The sequence below is a fragment of the Rhincodon typus genome, chromosome 18 (assembly GCF_021869965.1).
Source record: "Rhincodon typus isolate 14 chromosome 18, sRhiTyp1.1, whole genome shotgun sequence".
NCBI lineage: Eukaryota > Metazoa > Chordata > Chondrichthyes > Orectolobiformes > Rhincodontidae > Rhincodon > Rhincodon typus.
The window spans coordinates 32,298,772-32,324,629 of NC_063349.1; the positions used below are offsets into that span (position 1 = coordinate 32,298,772).

At 38.7% G+C, this 25,858-nt stretch overlaps 1 protein-coding gene across 1 annotated transcript; it reads right to left on the reverse strand.

Annotated features, from left to right (window-relative positions):
* Window positions 1–25: 25 nt before the first annotated feature.
* On the reverse strand, window positions 26–25,067 carry wnt2 (wingless-type MMTV integration site family member 2). Its single transcript, XM_020517569.2, has 5 exons — window positions 24,985–25,067; window positions 16,105–16,325; window positions 14,602–14,879; window positions 12,424–12,688; window positions 26–255 (listed from the first exon to the last, which is right to left on the reverse strand). Exons 1-5 carry the CDS (start codon window positions 25,065–25,067, stop codon window positions 26–28), a joined length of 1,077 nt encoding a protein of 358 aa, XP_020373158.1.
* Window positions 25,068–25,858: the final 791 nt, after the last annotated feature.

Here is a 25,858-nt window from a genome sequence, read left to right on the forward strand (position 1 = left end):
CCATGTCCGAACTGACCCTTGCTGTTCATGTATGATCAAGCCAATCAGCATTCTTAGGAGCTTTGCACGTGTGCACATCCGTCATTTCATGGCATTCCTTACAGCGGACCACACAACACCAATGAAATTTACATTCACATTTCGTCACTCGCATGACACGGGATGTGTCATAGCCACGTCCACAACACATCACTTCACATCCATCCATTCCTCGAGAGGTCCTGTTACACACTCTGCCTGCTGTACCCAAAGAACCTGGTAAATAAGGATAAATATCACAGTTCTTTACAACAGTGAAAACATGTAACTGATAGTTGACATAACATTTGCTTTTCACATGAAGAACCTACAGTGCGTTTAAAATGCTGAACTATATGAACCATGATAAAGATTATATTTCTGCTGTTTCTTAGGCCAGTTTTCAGTATCTGATTAGCATGCAGCTGTCTGATACATGATAGCACAAAAAGAACATCAAACTGTGACCTGTTATTCTATGTGGTTGTGAATGATTAATGAGGCAATTTATCTCTACTTTGCACTGTAATGTTAAAGTTGACAGGTGATCCATTATAGAAGCTGAACATTTACTGAGCTTATTATAAAGTAAAATGGTACCTTCTCTGATCGAAAACAATGCACAATTTAATTGTATAGGAAAGCAAGGGCTTTGATCAGTTAACAAAAATGTGCTCAAGGGCAACTGAGTTCAATGTTTCCTTGAGTATATGTATATTTTCCCTGTTCAATTGTTCCCCTCCTCCCTGAAGTCATTGCCTCCTGCTGGATTGTACATCTGTGTTCTCCAGAGCCCTCTGGAACCTTAGCCATCTAGTTATTCTTCACCCAGGTGCCTAACCAGTGACTTACAGCAAGCTCATTATCCATTGAAATTTGAGACCCATCTTTCTCTTCACTGAACACATCACATGTGCTTTCCAGCAGTAGTCATTGGATGGTAATTGGAAGTGGCAATCCTGACTGGTCAGATTAGAATAACCCTATTCCCTGAGGCTGAGATTCACAAACACAAGACAAACAGAAAGGACAGCCAGCAACTTCCCTGGCTTGCATGGAAATGCCTTTAACACAAATTCAGAAAGTCATATGAACTAGTTTAAAATTCTAGGTACCACAGAGTTTTAATTTGTATTTAATTAATTATTTAAATTTATACACAAGAGCGTCATAACCTTTTTGTGTCTTCACTCAAAATTCAGCAAAATTGTCATTCTGTTATAGTCTTGGATATTTTATTCATGGAGTGTGAAATTGATCGACTCCAGCAGTGTGAAATGGGCTCAAAATAAATTGACAGATAGTTTTCACTGCTATGGCTTTGACTTTAATTTGGCAACGATTTTTAATTTCAACCCAAGTAAATATGACAGCACACTAGGAAATGCCTCCAAAAAGAGTTTAAACTATCATTTTGTGAACTTCAGTGGAAAAGAATCAGACGCAGCAAATAATCGACTGCCAATTTACTGTGTGCCCATTTTGCACTGCTGGCATAGATCAACTGCACTCCCAATATCTTATTACCTGCTTGACTCTGCATTTCTGAATGATAGATACTGAGGCGGGTACTACTGATAACACAGCAGGACAAGAAGGCTTACAAAACTACTTTCAGTTGGTGATGAATCCATAATTCACAATTATGTCATCCCGATAGATTAGTGGAGAATATCTTATAAAGGCATCATGTACGTTATCATGTTAAATCTCTAGTAGAGGATTCGTTCTCAAATTTTACAAATATTTTTAATGTTAGCTGTTAATTATAGTTGACTGATATTCACTGGGACCTGGAAAATGGTTAAATACATTCAGTTGGAACCTTTACATTAGAATTTGACAATAAACAGCTCTTTTTGGGCTGATTTTAACTCATCAGTTAAGGATGCCTAAAACTTTTTCTTTCAATTTGTGTCTATTTTATAACTTTGTGATTTTTTCTTCATTACTTCATTGATCTTTTTGATCACTCAGCTAATGTCTCAAATTCGACAGAGTCCACTGTTAAAGGAGAGGGTTACTCTAGCTTTATTCTTATGCACAACACTTCCACATACTGTCATGTGTTAATTTAATACAATATGTTATCAACTGAGAAATAAATCAACAGAGATCTATGAAAACTGGGGTGTGAGAAGAATGTGTTTCTAGTCCATAGCAGCGCATCTAAGCCACTTGTACATAATTGAATGACATGAGTGATACAAACAATTTAAAATGCATCGAACTCTAAGAACAGAAAATTAGATTCCTCTTGAGACTTATACTGCACACAAGAATCAATTCAAAACAAGAACTGAAGGTGGAATGTGTAAGAGGTCAATGGCATCAGAAACTGATTTTGGAAAAGATACATTACTGATTGGACGGTTTATTTTCACCAGAATCCAAGGTTGAAGGTTATTAGGATTAGAGTTAACTGAAGCAGAGCTCATTTCAGAAAATGTGTATTTTCTGCTGTAAATATGCAAACATTTAAAGATAATTTGAGTTGACTTGCAAGCCTCCATTAACAAAATGATTTAGTACCACCAGAAACTAAAAGCCTATTGGGATTCATATATGAAAACACAAGATTATTGGCAGAGGCAGAGATGTGTCTATGTAAGGAATGCTGAAATGATCAATCTGAGCACATGTCATATAAGATGGCAGTTGAAGCACTTGACTAGAATCAATGGATCTTCTGAGCAGAGAAATTTGCAGGACTTCATCTCTGAGATCCAAGCTATTTTTTGAACAGCTTTTAAAGTGTTAGATATCCTCTCAAAGAAACAATTAGACTCTGTGATCAGAGGAGCTCAAAAATATACAGAAACTGGTGTTTGTGTAACTGATCTATGTGAAATAATGATTAATATAAACCTGGATGAAGTGCAAAATGGTCTTAGATGGCTGAACAATGCATAAACGGAATTCAGATTTCCTGTTTCTTTTACAAATATTCCACTGTAATGATTATTATTATTCTTGTAAACTAAAAGGAAAATGCCATAGATGCTGGAAATCTGAAATAAAAATAGAAAGTGCTGGAGAAACTCCACAGGTCTGGCAGATTCGTTGAAGAGAGAAGCACAATTAATGTTTTAAATCCAACATGCCTTTTTTCAGGACTGAATGGGATCGGAAAAATTGTACTTCTTAGGCTGTAGACAGAGGGGTAGGAGGAACAAGTGAAACAGATTGAGAGGATGATCAGAGCAAAAGACAAAGGAGTAGCTCATGGCGGTGAAGCTCAGAGCCCTGCTTTAAAAGGGGTGTAATTGAAGATGTTAAAAGGACAAAATGGGTCTGCTCTGCCAAGACATACAGTAACTGTGTGTGTGCGTGTGCGTGTGAGTGTGCGTTCGTGTTTGTGTGCGCGCGCGCGCGTGTGTGTATGTGGTGGTTGGTGGGTGCCCAGCGGTGATCGGGTATAGTTGGAGGACGTAAGAAAAATCAAGGATACAGAGGTGTCATGTTCTGACATTTAGAAATTCAACATTGAGTCATAAAGGTTTTAAAGTATCTAAGCAGGAAATGAAGTGTTGCTCCTTGAGCTGGTTTTATGCTCTGTTGGAACATTGCAGCAGGTCCAAGGCAGAACTATTTGCTTGGCTTATTGAAATGGCAAACAAATGGAAGGTTGGGTCACTCCTACAGACAGGGTAGAGGTGTTCTGCAAGGCGGTCACCCAGTCTGCATTTGGTGTCGCCAATGTAAAGGAGACCGCACTATGAGCAGCAAATATAATAGGCTAGATCAAAAGAAGTACAAGTAAAAATCTGCTTCACCTGGAAAGTGTGTTTGGGCCTTGGACAGTAAGGAGGATGGAGGTGAATAGGTAAGTGTTATACCCTCTGCGGTACATAAGAAGGTGCCATGGGTGAGTGAGGCAGTATTAAGAATGATGGAGGAGTTGACCAGAGGGAATGGTCCCTGTGGAATGCTGACAGTGGAGGGAAGGAGAAGATTTGCTGCTCATATCCTGCTGGAGGTGATGGAATTTATACCCTTTATACATTTCTATTTTCCAATTGCCACCATTTGCAACATCTTTGTCCTAGTTTCTGAGCACCTTATGAGCACAATCTGTTCCACTTGCTCCTATTCCTCTTCTCCACCAGAACCCACCCCCCCGAACTCTGTGTACTGCTGTAAAGAGACAATTTTTCAACCCTTTCAGTTCTGAAGAAGTCATACTAGCCTTAAACATTAACAGTTCCATTCTTTCAATTTTGCTGCCAGACCTGCTGTGTGTCTCCAGCACTCTCTGTTTTTACATATAGTATTCTTGGTTGGTTTTTGCCTGTCCTGATCAGATGCAGCATCACTTCTACAGTTTGTAAATGAAAACAGTCATTGTGGCACCGAGATTCGTTGTGGTCTTCCTGCACTGGGAGACAGAGGGGTACTAACAAATTAGTCACGCTACTAAAATGCAATAATTCAAGTTTCAACCAAGCAAAACAAAAAAAAAGTGATAAATGCTGGAGCCTAGAGTAAATACATGAAGGAAACTGTGGACTGTGGAACCTTTAGGACTGTGTAAGTACTGGCTGCCTGCAAAACTCTCACCAAGCTAAGTCAAAGGTAAATGTTCAGGTTTTACAATTTAGACAGGGAACCAACCCAAGGCGCTTTCTCTGGGAACTGATTTCTGAAGCAACTAGGATTGATTTTTAAACTATACAGCCATGAAGCAGATTACTGTATTAAACTAAAGCTTTTTAAAAAGTCAAATATTTTGATTAAATTACAGAATGGAAACATTGAATGTAACTCTTGTAATTTTGATTAAAGCCTCTGACACAAAAAGCCTCAAAAATGATATCTTTCATAAATCTGCCAATACTGAGTATGTTGGCAGTAGCTGTGAAAATGTGGTGTCTGATTGGCTGTAGTATCTGAGTTTTGTTGTCAGAACCTGTCACAGAATTAGCACTTTACTATCATCCTTATACAGTTAATCACCACTTGTAACTTCAGACTACAGAATTACTCAGATTCCAAAATAAATGGTCAGGTGTGTGAACTCCATAAAATTAATGCTGCATTTTTTAGGACTAATCATAGTGTGAAAACATCAATTAAAAAAATGCAGCAAATAAAATGTTAAGCATCAGTGGAAAAGGACTGTTGGCTTCTCCTCTGAAGTGATTTTAGGAGCGTACAAAAACCTGACCAATGATAGATATTCCATTGGCATTTCAAAGCAATAAAAGATGAGACAGATACCAGAGAAAGAGTGTTTGAAAACTCAGCAAAGTAAATCATATAGATAAAATGACTCAAGTCTAACAAGCTATATGCTAGCACATTTCAAACATGCATTGAGGTGAAAATCATCATCTGAACGGAGAATCAGTTTGGTGATCTTATTGCACAGTCCAGTATGAGAAGAGGTACCTCAACAGTCACATTGCCTGAAATTAACTATTTCAGTCAGTACCGACCAGAAGTTGAACTTGAGATTTTGTGATTTGCATGGCTTAGTCCTCTTTAATGCATTCTGTTTTTTTCCCTGTAAGTTTTGATGCTAGTGGAGAGTGAATGGGCCTGCCAGTTCTGCCCTAATAATAAATACAGAGAAGTGCTGTCTTCAAGCAGATCACAACCTGGGAGCTGGTTATATAAAGTTGAGATCTGTAGGTACTACCCAGGGACTACTACTGCAGTGTGTAAATGATATTACTATTACATTCATAAATCTGAATTATCAAAATCAGTCCTGGGCTCAAAGGTCCATATTGACCCTCCAAAGAGCATCCCACCCAGATCCACACCCTCACTCTATCCCTGTAACCCTGCATTTCCCAATCCATCCAGCCTGCACATCCCTGGACACTATGGGCAATTTTGCATGGCCAATCCACCTAACTTGCACATCTTTCGATTGTGGGAGCAAACCAGAGCACCCAGAGGAAACCCACACAGTCATGGGAAGAATGAGCAAATTCCACACAGACAATTGCCCAGGAGTGGATCAAATCTGGGTCCTTAGCCTTAGCACTGTGAGGCAGCAGTGCTAACCACTCAACCAATATGCCATCCCATAGGTTTGTCAGGATGGTGCTGGGTTTCCTCGTGGGGACACAATGGAAGCACCAGGGATGGCAGAAAGAGTTTGAGGGTGGGAGCAGTGTGGAGTTTGTAATGGTAAAGTCAGGCATAGAGAGAGCACTCAGCGGGGGACAGACCTTGGGAGTAGGTGTAGCTGACTTGGAAATGGCTGTGTGTGATGAATTTCCTTGTTCTACAGATGATCTACAGGTTTCTGCACACCACTGCCACCATCCACTACTCCATCATCCCTTAGCTCCTCACGCTGGCTGAGAAGTTGAAGCTGGGTGGAATGTGATCCAAAACCGGACTATAATCATAGAATCCTTACAGTGTAGAAACAGGCCACTCGCCCCAACAAGTCCACACTGACCCTTCGAAGGGCATCCCACCCAGACCCATCTCCCTACAACTCCATATTTCCCATCCCTGAACACTATGGACAATTTAGCATGGCTAATCCACCTAAATTGCACATCTTTGGACTGTGGAAGGAAACTGGCGCACCCGGCAGAAACCCACGCAGAGACGGGGAGAATGTGTAAACTCCACACAGACAGTCACCCGAGGGTGGAACCAAACCCAGGTCCCTGGTGCTGTGAGGCAGCAGTGCTGACCACTGAGCCACCGTGCCGCCCTATAGTAATAGACCACTTGATGTTTTATTTAGAGTGAGGTTGCCCTAGGTCCTGTAAAGTTGCAAACAGGTCAGGGTGAACGGGAATATGATGGCAAGGACAGAATTTTTAAAATCCCCCCACCCCCAAATCCACAAATCCACTGGCAGGGGACTGTAAAACTCTGCCCTTTGATGTGTACTCACCACTAGAATGTCAGAACAGCAGTCAGTTTGGTGAAGCAATCTCCTGCAAAGCTCCTATGTGACAATGATTACAGAATCTTGTTTTCTCCTTAAGGATCTCAATTAAGAGATAAATATTGTCCAGGAAGTCAGGCATACTTCTCCTGCTTTTCTTCAATTGAGTGCCATGGAATCTTTTACATCCATCTAAGAGGGATGATGGAACTTCAATTTAACATCATATCTAAATGATGGTAGCTCTGACAATGTAGACATACAGTCAGACAGTGCTCTGACATGTTTCCCTCAATGCTGCACTGAGTGTCAGTCTTTGTTCTTATGCTCAAGTCCTGGAGTGGCACCTGAGCCCACAACTTTCTGACTTAAAGGCAAACAGTCTTCCAGTTAACTCATGACTGAAATAACTATTATACAATAGCTATAAATAAACACAATATATTATTCATGGAAGTTATAGGGTTTAAGTGCCAATACAAAGTGTTATCTATGGCGCATTTGTACATGCTTCAGCTTCAGAAGTGTTTTTTGCCTTTGAATTAAAGCTAAACATGTACAGCATAAACTGAATATCACAACATGAACTGACATAGAAGTAGAGTCAAGATTACATGTCAGAGTTTCTCACAACAGCTTTAAACAGCTCTAGATCAAGTCCTGATTCTGGGATCAGCTTGCAAGTATATAATAGCCATAGGGTTAATGACCAGTGAAAGTTGCTTTCTCCGTTGTTATATTTGTAACAAAGAAGAATAATTACAGTGGGCTGGATCCTCAAAGAGGTTTCCCACCTTGTAAACATTTAGACACAGCCTGGAAACATTTCCTCGCCCCTCATTTTTAACAATTCACTTTCATATTCAGAAATTATGGCATGTCCAAATGTCTGCCAGTGATATTATTCAGTCTCTAGCTGAACATTCTCATAATAGGATATTGTATCATTTATTGTCATGAGTTATTTATTCAGGGAAGGATTCTATATCTTATCTTATCTTATTCTCTTCAGTGTAGAGGTTGGCAATCATTTGATGTGGAGGAATGGGTGGACATTTTACGGACATTGGAATGTTCAGTATTAAAGTTGACCATATTCTTAAAGTAAATAGGTTTTCACTGACCACACTGTGCAACCATTAGACATTCATTTTTTATTATAATTCTACCCATCTGTGCTCAGGAATGATCAAAACTCTTGATTTCTGGTGCTTCTATCATGAGGTAGAATGCTAAATTATACTTAGTAATTTGACATCCAGCTATTACTAGTCATAAAACCTTGGAAAATCATACTCACTCTTAGGACAGAAGGCTGAAAGATTTGTACTATCTATCCTGTGCTATATTCAATTGCAATGCTGAAGGCTAACGCTGAGAAGAGTTGAAAACATTAGAACTTCCCAACATTAACATTTCTCATTTTCACCACAAGTTTCAATCTGATTTTTTAAATATTGAACGTGAATGTAATTTGACACCACATTGTAGACTTTTTCTGATATTTCAGTAGTTCATTAGATTATGAAGCAAGATGACAGAACTTTTTAAAGTTATGAAAGAATGGGACATGGTAGATTGAAGCAGACACTGTCCTAGCAATTGAGGGGTCGAGAATGAGGGTGTCATAGATTTAAGATTCGATGTAAGAGAATCCAAACAGAAAACAAGAGAAACATCTTCACACATGCAATTATAATGCTGTAGGATTCACTTCTTGGAACAATATTTGAAATAGAGCGATATCAACATTCAAGATTAGAATGAGACAACCAAGTTGTCTAAATTGTTAGACAAACTAAATTGTTGCCTCATGCACAATACTTGGGGTAGGGGAAGAGCAGAAATCTGCGTAATGGATTCTTGAAATTCAGGCATAGAAAACTTCCACCAAATAGCAGATTTCCAGCATTGGAAGTTCAGAAATCTGTTATCAGCATCTTTCTTTCTGACCTTCAGACCCAAAAGACGAGCTTTAAAATTAATTGAAACTGTGAGATCTTCCACTATGTCATGGACTGTGAGTTTTTTTTAATGAATGTTGACTGTTAGTAAAACTGAGAGTTGCTGAGAGCATGAACTGACTGCAGAGCAGTCAGAAAAGGAAACATGGAACTGCTCCTGTAATCAGAGGTTCCCTTTTCTCTTGGCCTTTCTGCTGTTCCTCAGGCGGGATCTATAAGTGGAGGAACATCAAGGGCAGGTACCTGCAAATTGAAAGTTGGTGGTGGACCACAGGGTTGTTCTCTCCTTTAGAGAAAGAGATGATTTGTGGTGGTTTAACCTGATGGTTATCATGTCTCAGGCAAGGCATGAAGTTGAAAAAGCAGGGCCTTCATGGTAGCCTCAGTTGCTAGAGGAATTAATCCCATGGTACTAACATCACTCAGCATCAAAATCAACCAACCACCAACTGAGCTAACCAGACTCAGGGAAAGACTCTGCAATTGGAAGTTTCTGAGTAGTTATTTTGGCCTGTCTTGATGTTAGTATTCACAAGATATCCAGTTATGCCATCATCCACCACTTTGACAAAATGCTGAAAGTCCATTCAAATCCATTCGACATCCTCCAGAATGCTGCAGTCAAGAAGTTGAATAAGAAAAAAAAGAAGGCCGAAACCTAAAGAGAGTGCTTGTGGGAGCCTGTATCAGGCCAGCTGTTATCCTCAATGCACAAGGTTCTCTGTATTCAAGAGTGGGAACCCATCTTGGATTGTCATGGCAACACTCTAGGACTCTTCTCTGGTTTTAATAAAATCCTGTGCACAGTCTTTTAAGTGGGGATCTATGATAGGCATAATCATATTTATGATTGTAAATGAGGGATCTACTGTTGGAGAACATGGTCACCTTCAATCCCACGATGTGGTATCAAACCGAAACTTGAATATGTTGATTCTTGGCACAGCATATAATTAAAAATTCAGAATTTTTTTCATTCATATGTACAATATTCATCTTTGAAAGCTATGCGTGCGTGCATGTGTGTGTGTGTGTGGTGTGTGTGTGTTGGTGGGGAAGAGTATGGTTGAAGTTTCACCTAGGATATCTGACACTCTTACACTGGCCCTGTGGATAGCTGGACAACAGAATATGGGAACTGGTGAGTAAATTTAATTACCGTATATAATAGTACTGACTTAGTTTGAGGCAAATGAACTGTTTTATAATGTGTCATCTATATATAGCTAAAATCATCATTTTTAACTGGTTTGCACAAACACTAATATACATTTTGGTCGAGCATAGGGTTAAACCTATGATGTTTCATTTTACAATTACAGTTTTCAGGACATATGCAGTTTCTGGGGTTACACCAGTAGAACCTTTCATTTTATACCCACAACACATTGTTGCCAATTCTTGACAGTTCTTTGCATTTCATGGTTCACTGGTTTGGTGTCTAGCAGATCTGACTGTGAAATCTGACTTTGACACATTAGTGTTATGTCAGGTCAAGTGTAAGTATAAAGGAAAGGAAAATCATCAGCAGATGTTGTGGTGGAAATATTCCACAGACATTCTTCATTTTCAACACATTTACTGCTATTTGTAGGTAATGAAGCTAACAGATGTCACAAAAATACACTCAATATGAAGACCATGACTATCAAATGCTCGTAAATGTCATAAATTTCCCTTCAATCTTGTCACTATAATTTTTATACCCTTATCCATATTTGCATTATCATGTACTACTTAAAAGTCTCAATACATTTTAACCTAACCAACTGTTACCTGTATCACTGAATAATTAAAGCTCTGGCAGTGCTGTAAAACACATAAAGTGTACATTTTAGTGTCAGCTAACCTTGGCAACACATACTATTGCAGAAAAAGAAAAAAAAATTGTTGAGTGAAAAACTTCTCTAATGAAGTAATATTTTCCTGCTATTCCTAAACTTGCAGCTGCATTCTGGCACAGTAGACAGAAGATTGTAATATATTCTGATGGATTACCACATGGACTTTAAAGAAAGCATGTGGGTGCCAACAAAAAGTGTGAGTAAAACAAAAGCATGAATTTGTAAGATGTTATGCAAACATTTCCAGGGAACACCAATGTTTGCTTTAAGACTGTAAAATTTGCAGAGAGGATTGAACAGTGTATGTTTGCCAGGAATTATGTAGATGTAACCTAGCGTTAGAAGTACTGCTCCCACTGTCAAAAGACTGCCACCCACAGCCATTTAGGGCAATACATGATTAAAATGCAAACCAATTCTCCTTTTTTTTAAGCATTCACTATGTTTAAAATATTTAAAAGATGGAATTTTAGAAGGAGCAATAAAATGCCCTGGAAGCATCTGGTCAAGTTCAATAACTACTTAGTTTGTCTACAAGAAAATGTTCTTTAGTGATAATGTGAAAGCTCGTAACTGACACAGCATAGTATGATTGCTGAATCCAAATTCGTGGCAAAATATTTACTAATGTATTTTGAGATTGAAAGGACTATGCTTGGGCCATTGTTTGATCTTCATTTTCTATGTAACTCTTTCCTGTCCACCCCAAATGATCTTACATCTCCCATATTGGCATAATATTATGGAAGTATAGTATATGCTTTTATAACAATAAGATTAAAGATTTCAATGCTTCTAGTCTGTTAACTTATTTCAAGAGAATTGAGTACAATCAAAATTTGTGGAATTCCCTTCCAACCAGCATTGTGGGAGTACCTACACCCTGAAGATTGTAGCATTTCAAAAAGACAGCTCACAACCATCTTCTCAAGGATAATTAGGGATGGCCTAGACAGTGATCACCACATCCCATTGACAAACGATATATATACTATAACGTATGGCCTGTCTCCTGTCTTAATTATTTTATGTGATATCATGAAAGTTAACTTTGCAGCTTGTTTTCTTTAAGGAAGCCAGAGGTCGCATTCTTTGAACCAAAAGCACATCACCATTGCTACTAAATTTTTTCTGTCTGCTTCACCCAATAGACAGTTTTGCCAATTAAGTCCAAAAAGCAAATCTGTAGTGAATGTTGTGATGTTCTCTTATTTTCTAGTAAATCCTGCAATCACAGGAGAAATATTAGTGCTAAAGAATGGAATGGCTTCTTACTAATGGTACTTTCTATTAGTTTCAATGCTCCTTGTTTGGGTATAGCATAGTTTAAATGCAGTGTGAAATGTCTTTTACTTTGTGTAATAGCACCCATTACTCCTATCTCAGAGATCACCATTAGTGCACCAATGTCATTTTTCAGTTAGTGCTCTGGAACTACAATGAATTAATATTAAATTGAAAGTCACAAAGCCATCAACTTTTATATATTGTTCTACTACCCTGCCAATTTGAGTTATATTCAAAACTAAGTCCCACAGGGAAATCAAATCGTTGAAGAAATTCTGGTACAAAAGGCAACATCTATGGAAGGATATGTACTGTAATGTAAAAACAATGTTATGTTTTCATGATGGATACATATAAATGTCCAGTCTAGGTTTGCACTGTGATAGCAGCAAACAGAATGCGTTTATATTCAGTGAAATATAATACAAATAGTGTAGCGATGGATTACCTGCTTCTCTGTCCATGACACAATAATCTGGTGAGTTCTCAAAATATACTAGGTCATTCTTTGTTGGCTTTTTAAAGTTCTTGTTTGCTACAGTGAAACCAGTCCCATCTTGGTTCATGATCACCTGGATAGCTCCATTGTATTTCCTCCGCAGGAAATCACCAGTTTTTTGAAAGTCTGCCATGGCAAGCCAGCAAGTTCGCAATGTACATGATCCACTAACTCCATGGCATTTGCATTCAAGTTTCAGAAAACGTTTTACAGCCTGCCAACGAAATAACACAGTGTCTTCAGTTCTCGCCAACAATATCATTGAAACATCAGTTCACTGGAGACATCAGCAGCAATTATTGAGCTGTAATAAATAAATAATTGCCACCAGGTGAATCTGACTGCAAATTAGGCAGTATATAACTTAATTGCTCAAAACTGTTGTGATTTTATTCCTGCCAAATCTCAAGACAAAATCAAGGTAGAATGTTGTTCAATTCCTATTGATTGTGAATGCATGTGTGAGAATTACAGTTTCATCTACTCTTATAAAGAGCTTAAAGTATAGTATATATTTTTTCTATGTCTGGTTCTCATTGGAATCCTGAAAATATTGAGTTAGAGAAACAGGATGGTTACCACCAAGAATTGCTACTTCCGCTGTGCTGATGTTCACAGGGTTGTCAGCAACTTTCCTACCCACAAGATTGAAAGATAATTTATTTCAATAAACTGATCTCTTCTCTAACCTATGGGTGGAGAATTCATTGATTGTTATACTTGGCGCATGTCCTAAAAGTCAGTCACACATTCCCCGCAAGAGCTCAGAGCACACTAATTCTGTTTTTGACACCAGAGTGTGATTTTAGCACTATATGGATTTTAAACAAAACAGTTGATATATTGAGTAAAACAGATAACAGTTTATTAACATCAAAAAAGATATAAGTAATTAACTTATCAAGGTTCGACCTTTCATGTAAACTGATAAAGGGGCTGCAATTAAAATAACCTTTGTCTTTTCAGCTGTTAGCTTATTTCTTGTATTTAATGCTTTCATTTCAGATTTATAGTGTTTTAAGTTCACCCTTCCCCTCTGTTTTTAATTTGTGTTGCTAATTTACAAAGCTACTTTCAGCGAGGAAATGAAGTGGGGCAACTGGATTAAGAACCAACTTTCAATCTTTTTGAGTTTATGTAAAAGCTATTTTAAAACCTTTTACTGCAGCAAACTCAAATGGGGATATAGAAGAGAACATAAAGGATCAGTTGGACTGAAAAAGTAACAAATGAAGAAGCACTGTAGAGTAAATGAACAAAGAAATTTGCTGAACACAATAATGAAAAGACAGAGACTGGACAGGTCACATATTAAGAGAAAATGGATTTGTAAGAAGTATTATCAAGAAACGATTTCAATGAAAACAATAGGATGAAGGACTATGAATTCAGGGCAGTTTGAAAATTAAAGCAAGTTATTGGCAAATGAAAAGACTGACATAGCATAGACAGCCATGGAAAGACTACTATGAGCCAAGCTCCTGCTTTCAGGCAAGCACACACATGATGATAATTACTGCAGTAAATGTATTTTTCTGCCTAGTGCAGAATATTTACATGTTGCTGTCAATGTGATTAATGTGGGCTAATGTACATCCTGAGGAGTACCTTGCCAATCATTGGCAATCACGCCCTGACCGACCACAAATGTGGCTGGTAGAGAACTTAGTCAAGGTGTATGGTTTGAATAAAGAAGGGGAAGCTTTACTTTTAATTTAACCTTTTTAAACCTAACATTGGATATATGATACAGAGATAGTAGGAATTGCCAGTGCTGGAGAATCTGAGATAACAAGGGTAGAACTGGATGAACACAGCAGGCCAAGCAGCATCAGAGGAGCAGGAAAGTTGACGTTTCGGGTCTAGACCCTTCTTCAGAAAATGATATTCGATATTTGATGTTGACTTTGGATGCCTGGAATAGGGAAGATTCTGTTAAGCAATCAATTCTCAAACATTCTTTAAAATCACTTCATTTTTATAACATCAAGAATGTGTTGCATACCTTTTAGGAATTGAAATTAAAAGACATTTGCAAATATTTTTGATTATGAAGAAATCACCCCATTACCAAAACAAGCATACAGTCTCTCTTTAAAAGAAGCGGAAGCGGAAGAATAAACAAACCTTTCTACCAGCCCGGTTATTATGGAGGTTCATCAGTGCCCTGGCATCCTTTCCTTTCTTTTCCTTGGCATCCACAAATGCTTTAGCAAAACTAATACCATAGTCAATATTATCACTGCATCCTCCCCAGTCAAAAGTTCCTTTGTTGTCCTTGGATCTGCCTTTCTTCTGAGGATCACAGGAACAGGAACTGAGTTCTCCCTGACTACAGGCTCTCGTTATGGCAAACACAACTCCGGCAGAGGAGATGGCATAAACAAAGGCGACTTCTCTGCTACCTGTACCAGAATAACACAAGATGATTGGTTAAAATGTCTACTGATACAAGACAAGCCCACATAAACATAGATGAATACCTCCATAAAAGATTTTCTTTAACCATCAGTATCCCTTTCAAATTAGGATATGATTCCATTCTACATTAATATTCTTATTTTCTAAAATGGAGTTGAAATTGATCCTGTATTCAAAATAACTATATCTTCAAAAGAACAAATACTTGGTATGGGAGATAAAGATTTTAAATACGGTTCAAATATGAAAATAGAGTGAACGCAAAACCAGGTTGTATTTTTGTGTTTAATTGTTCTTCAAGTTGGGACCCAGGTTCTCTCAATTATCTAATTTTTCTTAATTGAAAAATTTCATAATTCATTATTTTGAGAAGGTAGTCCTTAGTGGCTTATGATTGCAAATGCACCCATTTACAACTTTAATGAAGGCATAGCAATAAGTTAGGATGTGATTCAAGTCTGCATTTTATGCAGTTCTGAGGAAGGGTCACCGGACCCGAAAAGTTAACTCTGTTTTTTCCTTCACAGATGCTGCCAGACCTGCTGAGTTTTTCCAGCAACTTTGTTTGTGTTCTGCATTTTATAAACAGAGTTGAATTAATATTTTATACTGTAATCATTATTGGTTAAATAAAAATGATCAACAACTCGTATTGTCACAAGAACACAAATTATAGGAGTGGAAGTACACCATACAGCTCAATGAGCCTGCTCAGGCATTCAATATGCTCATAGCTGATCTTGGGCTTCAACTCTTTTTTCTGCCCACTCACCATATCCCTCGATTCCCTGAAATGTCAAAAATCTGTCTATCACAGCTTTAAATGTTTCCAGTAGAGAGTACCAATGATTGGCAATACTTTTATTAAAGTATTTTCTCCTCATCTCAGACCTAAAACAGTCCTCATGTTCCCTGACATTGCAGATTGTTAGCCTAATGAATCAATTTCTGTTCACACACCTACCTATATGAACATGTGTTCATTTATGGTTGACCTCACTATGACCTAGGAAGATTCACAGCTAACTGTATACTTTTGACCTGCCAGTTCTTCACATTGCTCAGCCACCATTGTAATGCCTATTGTTGGCAAATAAAATATAACTGCAGCCTAAAAACATCAACAAACTGAGTAGAACAATTTCAGCAGTTGTGAAGATAATCACATCTCAGGACACAGTGTGCCTTTAAGTTTCATATTTTACGTACTTCGAAGTATGACTCTACCAAAAAGTGTGTGATCTCGATCCAAGGTGTTGCAATTCCAGCGGTGATGGCGGAATTGATGCTGACATTCTGCAATCCACTCTTTGGCGCCATCTCCAATTGACTGCATTGTATCGGGATGTTTGTGACAAAGTTGTCGCTGTTTGCTCACTAAGCCTGGGATATTGTCGCAAATCACTCGAGTTCCAAGGGCACCCATATACCTGTCAGAATTGGTAGAAATGGTAAAAGAACGCCATATTCGAGATACATTTAAAAGGATAACACTGATAGAAAATAAAATCTTTTTGCAAGTTGCAACCAAATATGATTTAATGCTGTCAAACCACATATTCAAATCACCTCTCCACTCCTCTCCGTCTCATACCCACCCTGTTTCTTATTTTCACCTCTATTTCACAACGACTGCCTGATATGCAACCTCTCCACTAAATGAAAAGTAACCAAGTCTCAAAGTATCAATGTAAATATGTAAATATCTAATGTGGCTTATTAAATTCAGAGTCAGAAATTCTGTTGTTGTGATATGTACTCACTGTAGCACCTCTTGTCTATATCATATGGAAAGCATGTTGGTTGAAGTTGAAATATTGTTACCTGTGCTGCATTCTAGACAATGGCAAGAAATTCTGAGGAAACGTCACCGGACCCAAAACGTTAACTCTGTTTTCTCCTTCACAGATGCTGCCAGACCTGCTGAGCTTTTCCAGCAACTTTGTTTTTGTTCCTGATTTACAGCATCCGCAGTTCTTTTGGTTTTTATGGCAAGAAATCATTTGACCTGATCATTCAAAAAACTCCTAACAATTACATGCAGCTACCACAATTTATTGGCAAATAGAAATATTATTTCTACGAACCTGCAGTTATATAGGAGAAAAATGTCACTTTTTATTTCTACTGTTAAATGAGGGATGGTATAATAGTCTCCATATTTTCTAGACAGGAAAATAGGGCTTAACAATACTTCAACAATGATTGCTGCTATATTTAGATAGAACCTTGGAAATCATTGATATATCTTTGGCATTTATTACCTGTGGTTCTCATAGAACCTTGCCAATGGTAGTTAATGATGGGTGATAAATGCCCCAAACCAAGAATGCATATATTAAAAAATGACCCCATCACATCCAGCTGGGTCCCAAGAGTTTCAATCCTTCATGCTCCTGATGTGGAAAAACGTAGACAGGTTGATAGCTGGACTATAGTAGTACTAGTGCCTCAATATTTGGCTTTGTAGTAATCATTTAGGAACTGGTGCACTTAAAGAGATTCACTGTAAGACAGATGGTGCCATTCAGTTTCCTGACAACTCATTTAATCTTTTCTCCAGAGCAGCCAGGTTGCTAATTAGCAGAACTTAAAAGTAACTCCATGTTGTTGTCTTCGAGAAAAACCCCAACTTCAAATTTGAACATTGAATCTGATGAGACAGCTATTTGCAGGTCACTATTCCATATGGGAATGAAAAGGTGATAATTTGAGGTTTGAGCTTTGAAAATCTTCACTTCAGCAGCTAATGGCCTGATAATTTGAAGATAACAGAATCTGTTCTCTTAAATCATAGTCCAGGAATTTCTGCAACAAAACCTTAAATTAAAAATAAATTGATCTCTTCCATCAATAAACAGAGAATGTAAGAATACAATCTTGAGAACCTATTTTTCTAACACGTTCAATGAGCCTAGATAAAATGATTTGATCCATTTTAATTTGGTACTAGGAGTGCTCTCCTGAGGTGGAGCACGGGAATACGCAGAAAAAGCTTATCATTGGATGAGTTTGAGATCTCTCTTCTGCATCTAACTATACTGTAACTAAGCTGAGTGGAACCACCATGACTCTGTTACTGGGCTCTCAATTGTCCCATTCTCCAGTATCGATTCTCACTTCCTTCACAAGTAGAAAACAATGCAAACATGCCCTAAAAATATTCTTAAAGCAGAAATTGTTCTCACAGCCAGAGTAAATGTTTGGGACAGACCAAATTGTACTATTGCATTTGGCTATATCTTACCGTATTGTCCTCCAACAAACAAAAAAAATCTATGCTATTATAAAATTCACGGTTTATTGAAAGAAACATAAAGTGAAAATCTACTGATGGACAGTACAGCATATTTATCCTGGTACTTTGATGAAGAACAGTAAAACTCCTCCCAAGGCAAGTTCCTGAACCTGATCATTACATTATAGAGAGGTTACTGTCCTTCCTAGAAGATATGGAGAAGCTGGTGTTGGGCTGGGGTGGACAAAGTCAGAAGTCACATGACACCAGGTTATAGTCCAACAGTTTATTTGAAATCATGAGACTTAATCTGACAAAGGAGCAGCGCTCCAAAAGTTTGTGATTTCAAATAAACCTGTTAGAATATAACCTGGTGTCGTGTGACTTTGTCTTCCTAGAAGAAGCAGGGAAATCGGAGATGCAGTGGCCAAGTGTATAATGGCCGGACTATTAATCCAAAGATTGAGGTAATATTCTGGGGAACTGGATATGAATCCCATCACTGTAGATGGTGGAATTTGACTTTAAAATTTTGTAGGAGTTTGGAATTAAGAGCCAAATGTTTACATTGTTGTTGATTGTCAGAATAAACTATCTGGTTCAGTAATGTCCTTTAGGGAAGGAAACTGCATTCCTTACCTGGTCTGCCTTACATGTGACTCCAGACCCATATTAATGTGGTTGTCTCTTAATTGCCCTCAGCCAGCAACACCCATATATAAAGGGTGGAGAAATTAATGTGTTAACATTTATATAATGAAACAAGATGCTGTGAGTTATGAAATAAAGCTTCTTTCTGCAGTTATTTGGTTAACATATTAGTCATTGATATCAGCATTCTTACTATCAGCAACATACAAGTCATTCATGCTGATAGTAAGAAGAAAAACAAAAATACCGTGTGAGTGCATTCGTGTATGGTTGGGTCAGGAAGAGCCTTTCACATCAAAATAAACATTTGGAAAGCCATCCCTGAAATTGCTGGTTGCAAGCTAACCTTGCTTCTGACATAAAGAAGATAGAAAATGAAAATGAGGAGTGCAGAATGTCAGCTTTGGTGCTGTGAAATACTACTTTCATCTTTCTTCTTTTTTTTTTAGTTTTCTATCTTGCACATTTTGAGGCCCGTATTAAGGACTGATACAGAAAGTATTTTATTAAAAGGAAAAAATCAAACAAAATGCCAATGATACTTGATGGATAAATAAAGGCATAAAAGAAGATGGAGGATTAGTAAAGAAATATGTATTAAGTACAAAAACCACAAAGGAGTGCATGATATTATTTAGGAACATGGGAACAGGAGCAGGCTATTCAGCTCCCTCAAGTCCACTATGCTATACAATATGATCGTGGCTGATTGAACACATTGATGTCTTTTACTCACTGCATGCCATAACCCTATTTGCCATGGATAATCAGAAATCTATCAACTTCCACATTAAATAGGTAGAACCCCTACAGTATGGAAAAGGGTCATTCAGCCCATTGAGTCCACACTGACTCTCTAAAGATCATTCCACCCAGACCCACCCCCTACCCTACCCCTACATTTCCCCATAGCTAATCCACCTAATCTACACATCTCTGGACACTATGGGCAATTTAGTACAGCCAATCCATCTAACCTGCAGAACTTTGTGACTGGGACGCAACTCACATTGACACAGGGAGAATGTGCAAACTCCACATAGACTGTCACCTGAGGGTGGAATTAAACCCAGGTCCCTGGTGCTGTGAGGCAGTGTTAACCGCTGAGCCACCATGCCACCCCAAGAGTAAAAAGGAAAACTCAATATGCATAATTTTGAGTCTTCAGTATATCATAATGCATACTACTGGCATACTCAAAGACTGAACCTCCACAGCACAGAACAGGTAGAGACTTCCAAAAGTTCACAACCATCTGAGTAAAAGATTTTCTCCTCAGCTCAGACCTAAGTGGTATTCCCTTATTTTTAAATGATAACCCTGGTTTTACATTTCGTAACTTGCCTCTTTGCCTAATCTCTTGTTAGGACAGTATTACCATCAAGGGAAAAATTCTCATGAACCTTCATTGTACTGAAGCTATATTGATAATATTTTTCCTCAGATAAGGAGACCAAAAGTGTACAAAGTACTCAGGTGCAGTCTAACCAGGCTCTTTTACAATGAAGGAATATGTCACTATTCCTGTATTCAAATCCTCTTGCAATAAAGTCTTAACATTCTATTAACCTTCCAAATAGCTTGCTGCATTTTCAGTGCCTTAATGACAAGGACATCTAGGTTATTTTGGAAATCTATACTTTCCAACCTGTTAGCATTTAAGAAATATTTTGCATGTCAGTTTCTCCTACCAAAATGGACATCCTCACATTTTTTTCCACATTATATTCTATCAGCCATGTTATTGCCCATTCACTAAGTCTGTCCAAATTCTCCTGAAGCCGCTTTACTTCTTCCTCTCATCATACATTCTCACATAGAATGTCTCATCAGAATGAGAGGTGATCTCATTGAGACTTACAAAATACTTAAAGGGATAGACAGGACAGACAGGGATACAAAATATTTAAAGGGGTAGACAGTTTTGCCTAGTTAGGAAGTCTATAACCAGGGGCCATCATTTAAAAAAAAATGAAAGAACTGTGGATGCTGTAAATCAGAAATAAATCAGTGTGCTGAGGATGGGTCATCAGAACCGAAACGTTAATTCTGATTTCTCTTCACAGATGCTGCCAGATCTGCTGAGCTTTTCCAGCAATCTCTGTTTTTGGCATTGTTTAAAAATAAGCCAATTAACAACAGGGAATGGAACAAAGAGCCATGCTGGTAAATTTAGATGAGAAAAGTTAGGAGGTTGCTTCATAAACACCAGCACGGGTTGGTTTGGCTGAAACACCTGTTTCCATGTAATTTTCCCTATGTCCTCCCATTTTTACACATAGCTTTGTATCATCAGCAAATGTGAAAAAATTATATTTGGTCCCTGTCTCTAAATCATTGATATATGTTATTAACAGCTGGCACCCAAATACTGATGCTTCCAGTACCTCACTTAGTTACAGCCTGTCTACGTGAGAATAACCCATTTAGAGTCATTGACTCATACAGCGTGGTAACAGACTGTTCGGTCCAATCAGTCCATGCTGACCATAATCCCAAACTAAACTAGTCTCACCTGCCTGTTCCTGGCCTATATCCCTCCAAGCCTTTCCTATTCATGTACTTATCAAAATGTCTTTTAAATGTTGTAATTGTACCTGCATCCACCACTTCCTCTGGAAGTTCATTTCACACACAAACCACACTGTGTAAAAAAATTTCCCCTCATGTCTTTTTTAAAATCTTTCTCCTTTCACCTTAAATATGTGCTCCCTAGTCTTGAAATCCCCCATCCTAGGGAAAAGACAACTAACCCCTCATTGTTTTATAAACTTCTATAAGGTCGCTTCTCAACCTCCTACACTCCAGTGAAAAAAGTCCCAGCCTAACCAGCCTTTCTTTATAATTCAAGCCTTCGATACCCGGCAACATTGTGGTAAATCTCTTCTGAACCCTCTCCAGCTTAATAATATCCTTTCTATAAGTGGGCGATGAGAATTGGACACAGTATTCCAGAAAAGTCCGTACCAATGTCCAGTAGAACCTCAACATGACTTCCCAACTCCTATACTCAAAGGACTGAGCAATGAAGGCAAGTATGCCAAATGCCTTTTTAAACCCCCTGTCTGTATGTGACACAAACTTTAAAGAACTACGCACCTGAATCCCGAGGTCCCTCAGTTCTACAACATTACCCAAGGCCCTACTATTAACTGTATAAGATCTATCCTTGTTTGTTGTACCAAAATTCAATACCTTGCATTTATCCAGATTGAACTCCATCTGCCACTTTTCAGCTCATTGATCCATTTCATAAGATCCCTTTGTAATCTTAGAAAACCTTCTTCACTGTCTACTATGCCACCAGTTTTATAAGTCTGCACACTTGCTAACCATGCCTTCTACATTCACCTCCAAATCATTAATATAAATGACAAACAAAAGAGGACCCAGAACTGATCCCTTTGGGACACAACTGGTCACAAGCCTCCAGTCTGAAAAGCAACCCTCCACCATAATTCTTTGTATTCTGCCATTAAGCCAATTATGTATCCAATTGGCAAGCTCACCTTGAATCTCATGTGACCTAACTTTGCTAATTAGTCTACCATGCAGATCCTTGTCATAGGCTTTACTAACGTCCAAATAAACAACATCTACTACTCTACCATCATCAATCTTTTGGATAACTTCCTCAAAAAACTCAATCAAGTTTGTGAGACACACAAAACCATGTTGACTACCCCTGATCAATTTTTGCCTCTCAAAATGTCCATTAAACCTGTACTTTAAGATCACCTCCAACAATTTACCCATAACCGAAGTCAGACTCACAGGTGTATAGTTCCCCAATTTCTCCTTACAACCTTTCTTAAACAAAGGTACAACATTAGCCACCCTCCAGTCATCAGGCACCTCACCCATAGTTATAGCTGATATGAATATTTCTGCAAGGGGTCTTGTAATTTCCTCCCTTACTACCTACAACATTCTGGGATACATTAGATCAGATCCTGGAGATTTATCCACCTTTTTCTATTTTCTAAAACTTCCCAAACTTCCTCTTCAGTGATGTGAACTGTTTTTAAAACATCAAAGTTTATTTCTCTGCATTCTCTAGCCTCCATTTCTTTCTCCACAGTAAAAACTGACATGAATTATTCATTTAGTATCTCTTCCATCTCCTTTATTCTTCTGTTTTATATTTGTTACCCAATCATTAGTCAATACCAGTAAATTACCTCCTATATAGAGGGATAAAATTGAACAATTGGGAAGTTATGCCAAACCTGTATGAAACATTAGTCAGACCACATTAGAGTATTGATTGCATTTCTGGTTACTGTATAATAAAAAGGTTATCCAGGCACTGGGGACAGTATAAAGAAAATTCATAAGGATGAACGCCAGAAATTGACAGGCAAACTGCTCTCTTTCCTCTTAGAAAGAGGATGGGATGGGGGGGTGGGGAGAGGTGGTGACCACATAAAGAACTTTAAAATAATGAAAAGTTTTGATGGAGAGGATCCAAAGAGAATGACTCTTCTTGTGGGGAAGAAAACAGCTAGGGGCCATCATCACCAGGTAGTCACCAAGAAATCCAATAGACATCCAGAAAATAAACTTTCTTTACCCTAAGAGTGGTGCGAATGTGGAACCTGCTACCACAGGAAGTGTTGAAGTCAATACTACAGAGATATTTAAGGGGGAACCAGTCAATTATCAAGAGAGAACGGAATAAAGAACTATGCTGGTAAATTTAGATGCGGAAATTTAGGAGTGACTCCAGTGGAACATAAACCCCGGCATGGGTTAGTTGGGCCGAATCACGTGTTTCTGTGCCCTATGCAATCCTGTGTAATACCAAGTAGCGTATTTAAAATATCAAAACATTCTTAAATTCCGGTGCATAAAGATTGGTCTATTTAGCTGCTTGAAATGTTCTTTACAATTAGCTGTTCCCAATATTGATGAGCTAAAGTCTTGAGTTCGGACAGACAAAAATAAATCAGATCAATTTAAAATATTTCTTAGAAGATTTTAGAAGTTTCCAACTTTGTTTTATACCAGGTACTTGTAAAAATTTTTTACAGTTTGCTGATTTTTTTTGAGAAATCGAAGATTTGTTTCCTGACACATTTGCAAAGGCAAAGGGGTTATGCTTACACATTGAATGGGTTTACTTCTGACATTGCTATCAGTTTGTGGTTTGAACCAGCCTGTTGCTTGTTGCTTTGGATGGGGCGAAACATTTGCCATTGAGAATGACACCGTCCGAGCGCAACACTAAATTAGGATCACAGAATATTTCGTATACATTTTATTTTCAGATTTACCTCCCATGTATCTGCCAGCGTTTTTCTTTCAGAATCCCAAATGATCCATATTTAATTTGACAGATTCAAGTGAGCGTTTCAGGGGTTGGATTTGGATCTATCAGTTTTCAGCTCCGTTTATGTTGGCGGGGAGGTGAGGGAGCTGTTGCAAACAAGTTGAAAAACAGCAGGACAAAGAATAGTGGAGATTTGAAGAAGTTCTTTGACGTGTAAATCCTCTCCTTCATAATTCACAATATCAGAGTAGGGGCAAAAATTCACTCATTTATTTCTGTCTGGGGAATATTTTCTTAGGGGCTTTTGTACAGTCTTGAAGTCCAGTCTGTTCAAGTTGTCTATTCTGACCCGTGAAACGCGTCGTCTTTCTCCATATGTTCACTAAGACATATTGCTAACATGTTGCCACTGGTGTCCCATACCAGTGTATAACTCCCACCTCAATCCCCAAACCTTCTGCTTGGAGAGGAGAGATAGTGGTGGAAGAGACAGTCCGTGACATTGCTGTACTTTCGGAATGTGGACACATGAACCAGCATTCGTGTTCCACAACGCGCACCCAGCAGGTTTGGAAGCTAAATGGAATGTGGAAGTTTGAACTGGCTCTTATTCAGAAACTGAGACAAATCATTGACTTTTCAAATAAAGAGTGGGGGAGATCGTAAAATGAGCTTTAAATACAGGAAGAGGTGGCATTTTGCAGGCTATTTCTGTTCTCTAGTTATTTTCGCTCTCAGCGCTCTCCAAATCGGAGAGCATTAGGACCGCGAGGAAGTCGAGTGTGTTACAAAAAAAAGGCGTAAAAACATCAGGCTCCCTCAGATTACTGGGCAGGGACGGGGGGGGGGGGGGGGCGAGGGATCGCGATGTTTTGGGATTTTATCTGCACTTCTTCAAACACAAACCCACTAAAAGTGAGGGACTTACCACCATGACGAGCAGATCCGAGGTGTGAACCACACGCAGATCAGAAACAGGGACCGCCAGAGCCCCCAGAGCAGGGAGTTCATATTAAAACGCTGAAAATCTGAGCCCGTTCAGACCACACATGGTTTGAAGAAGATGTTCCATCAATTGGCGTTTTCAGATGAATAAGCGCCAGGAGCCAAGACTGGGCGAGTGTCAGTTCCCCCAGTCCTGGTCTAAGTTCACCAACGTTACAAACAGGACAAGGCAATACGGACGGACCGTTGTAGTGTTGTCAATAAGAGCATTTGGTAAAGCCTTGTGCCTGGTGCACTTTACAGATACAGTACTTGTGTGTGCTTGTTGTGAGACATAGCTGTGTTAATTTTTGTTGGGGTGGCAGAGGTTAGGGGTGGTGTGGGGCTAGATTATGAAGGCTGCTTCTAGTCCTGTGATTCCAAACGGGGTGGGGCAAGCATGTCTTGATGGATGAAATGATTTAGCGGTAAAACCTCCCTAATCAGAGGCGTCAGCACTTCATCATTTTCATAGGAGGGACCAAGCCCATCATCCTTCAACTGGACTGGACAGTCAGTCGGTGCACATCACATAAAAGCCTTCCAACCAAAGCCAGGAATCAATAATATATTGGAGACGCTTGTCCGAATGCGATTGGGAAAACGGAATTTCTGATGGGTCTGATCGGGTGCGACAGACTGCAATGTATACAGTGTATGGGGCAAAGGGTCAGTGTGCTCTTGAAGTTTTTTCGGGAGAGCTCACTGTAAACTCTTTGATCGGAGTAAACGGTTAAATGCTCACTCAGTTTTATGGGCTAGACTATCGTACAGATAATAATGTGTACTTCCAACTAACGGGGATTTATCAGTCCCTA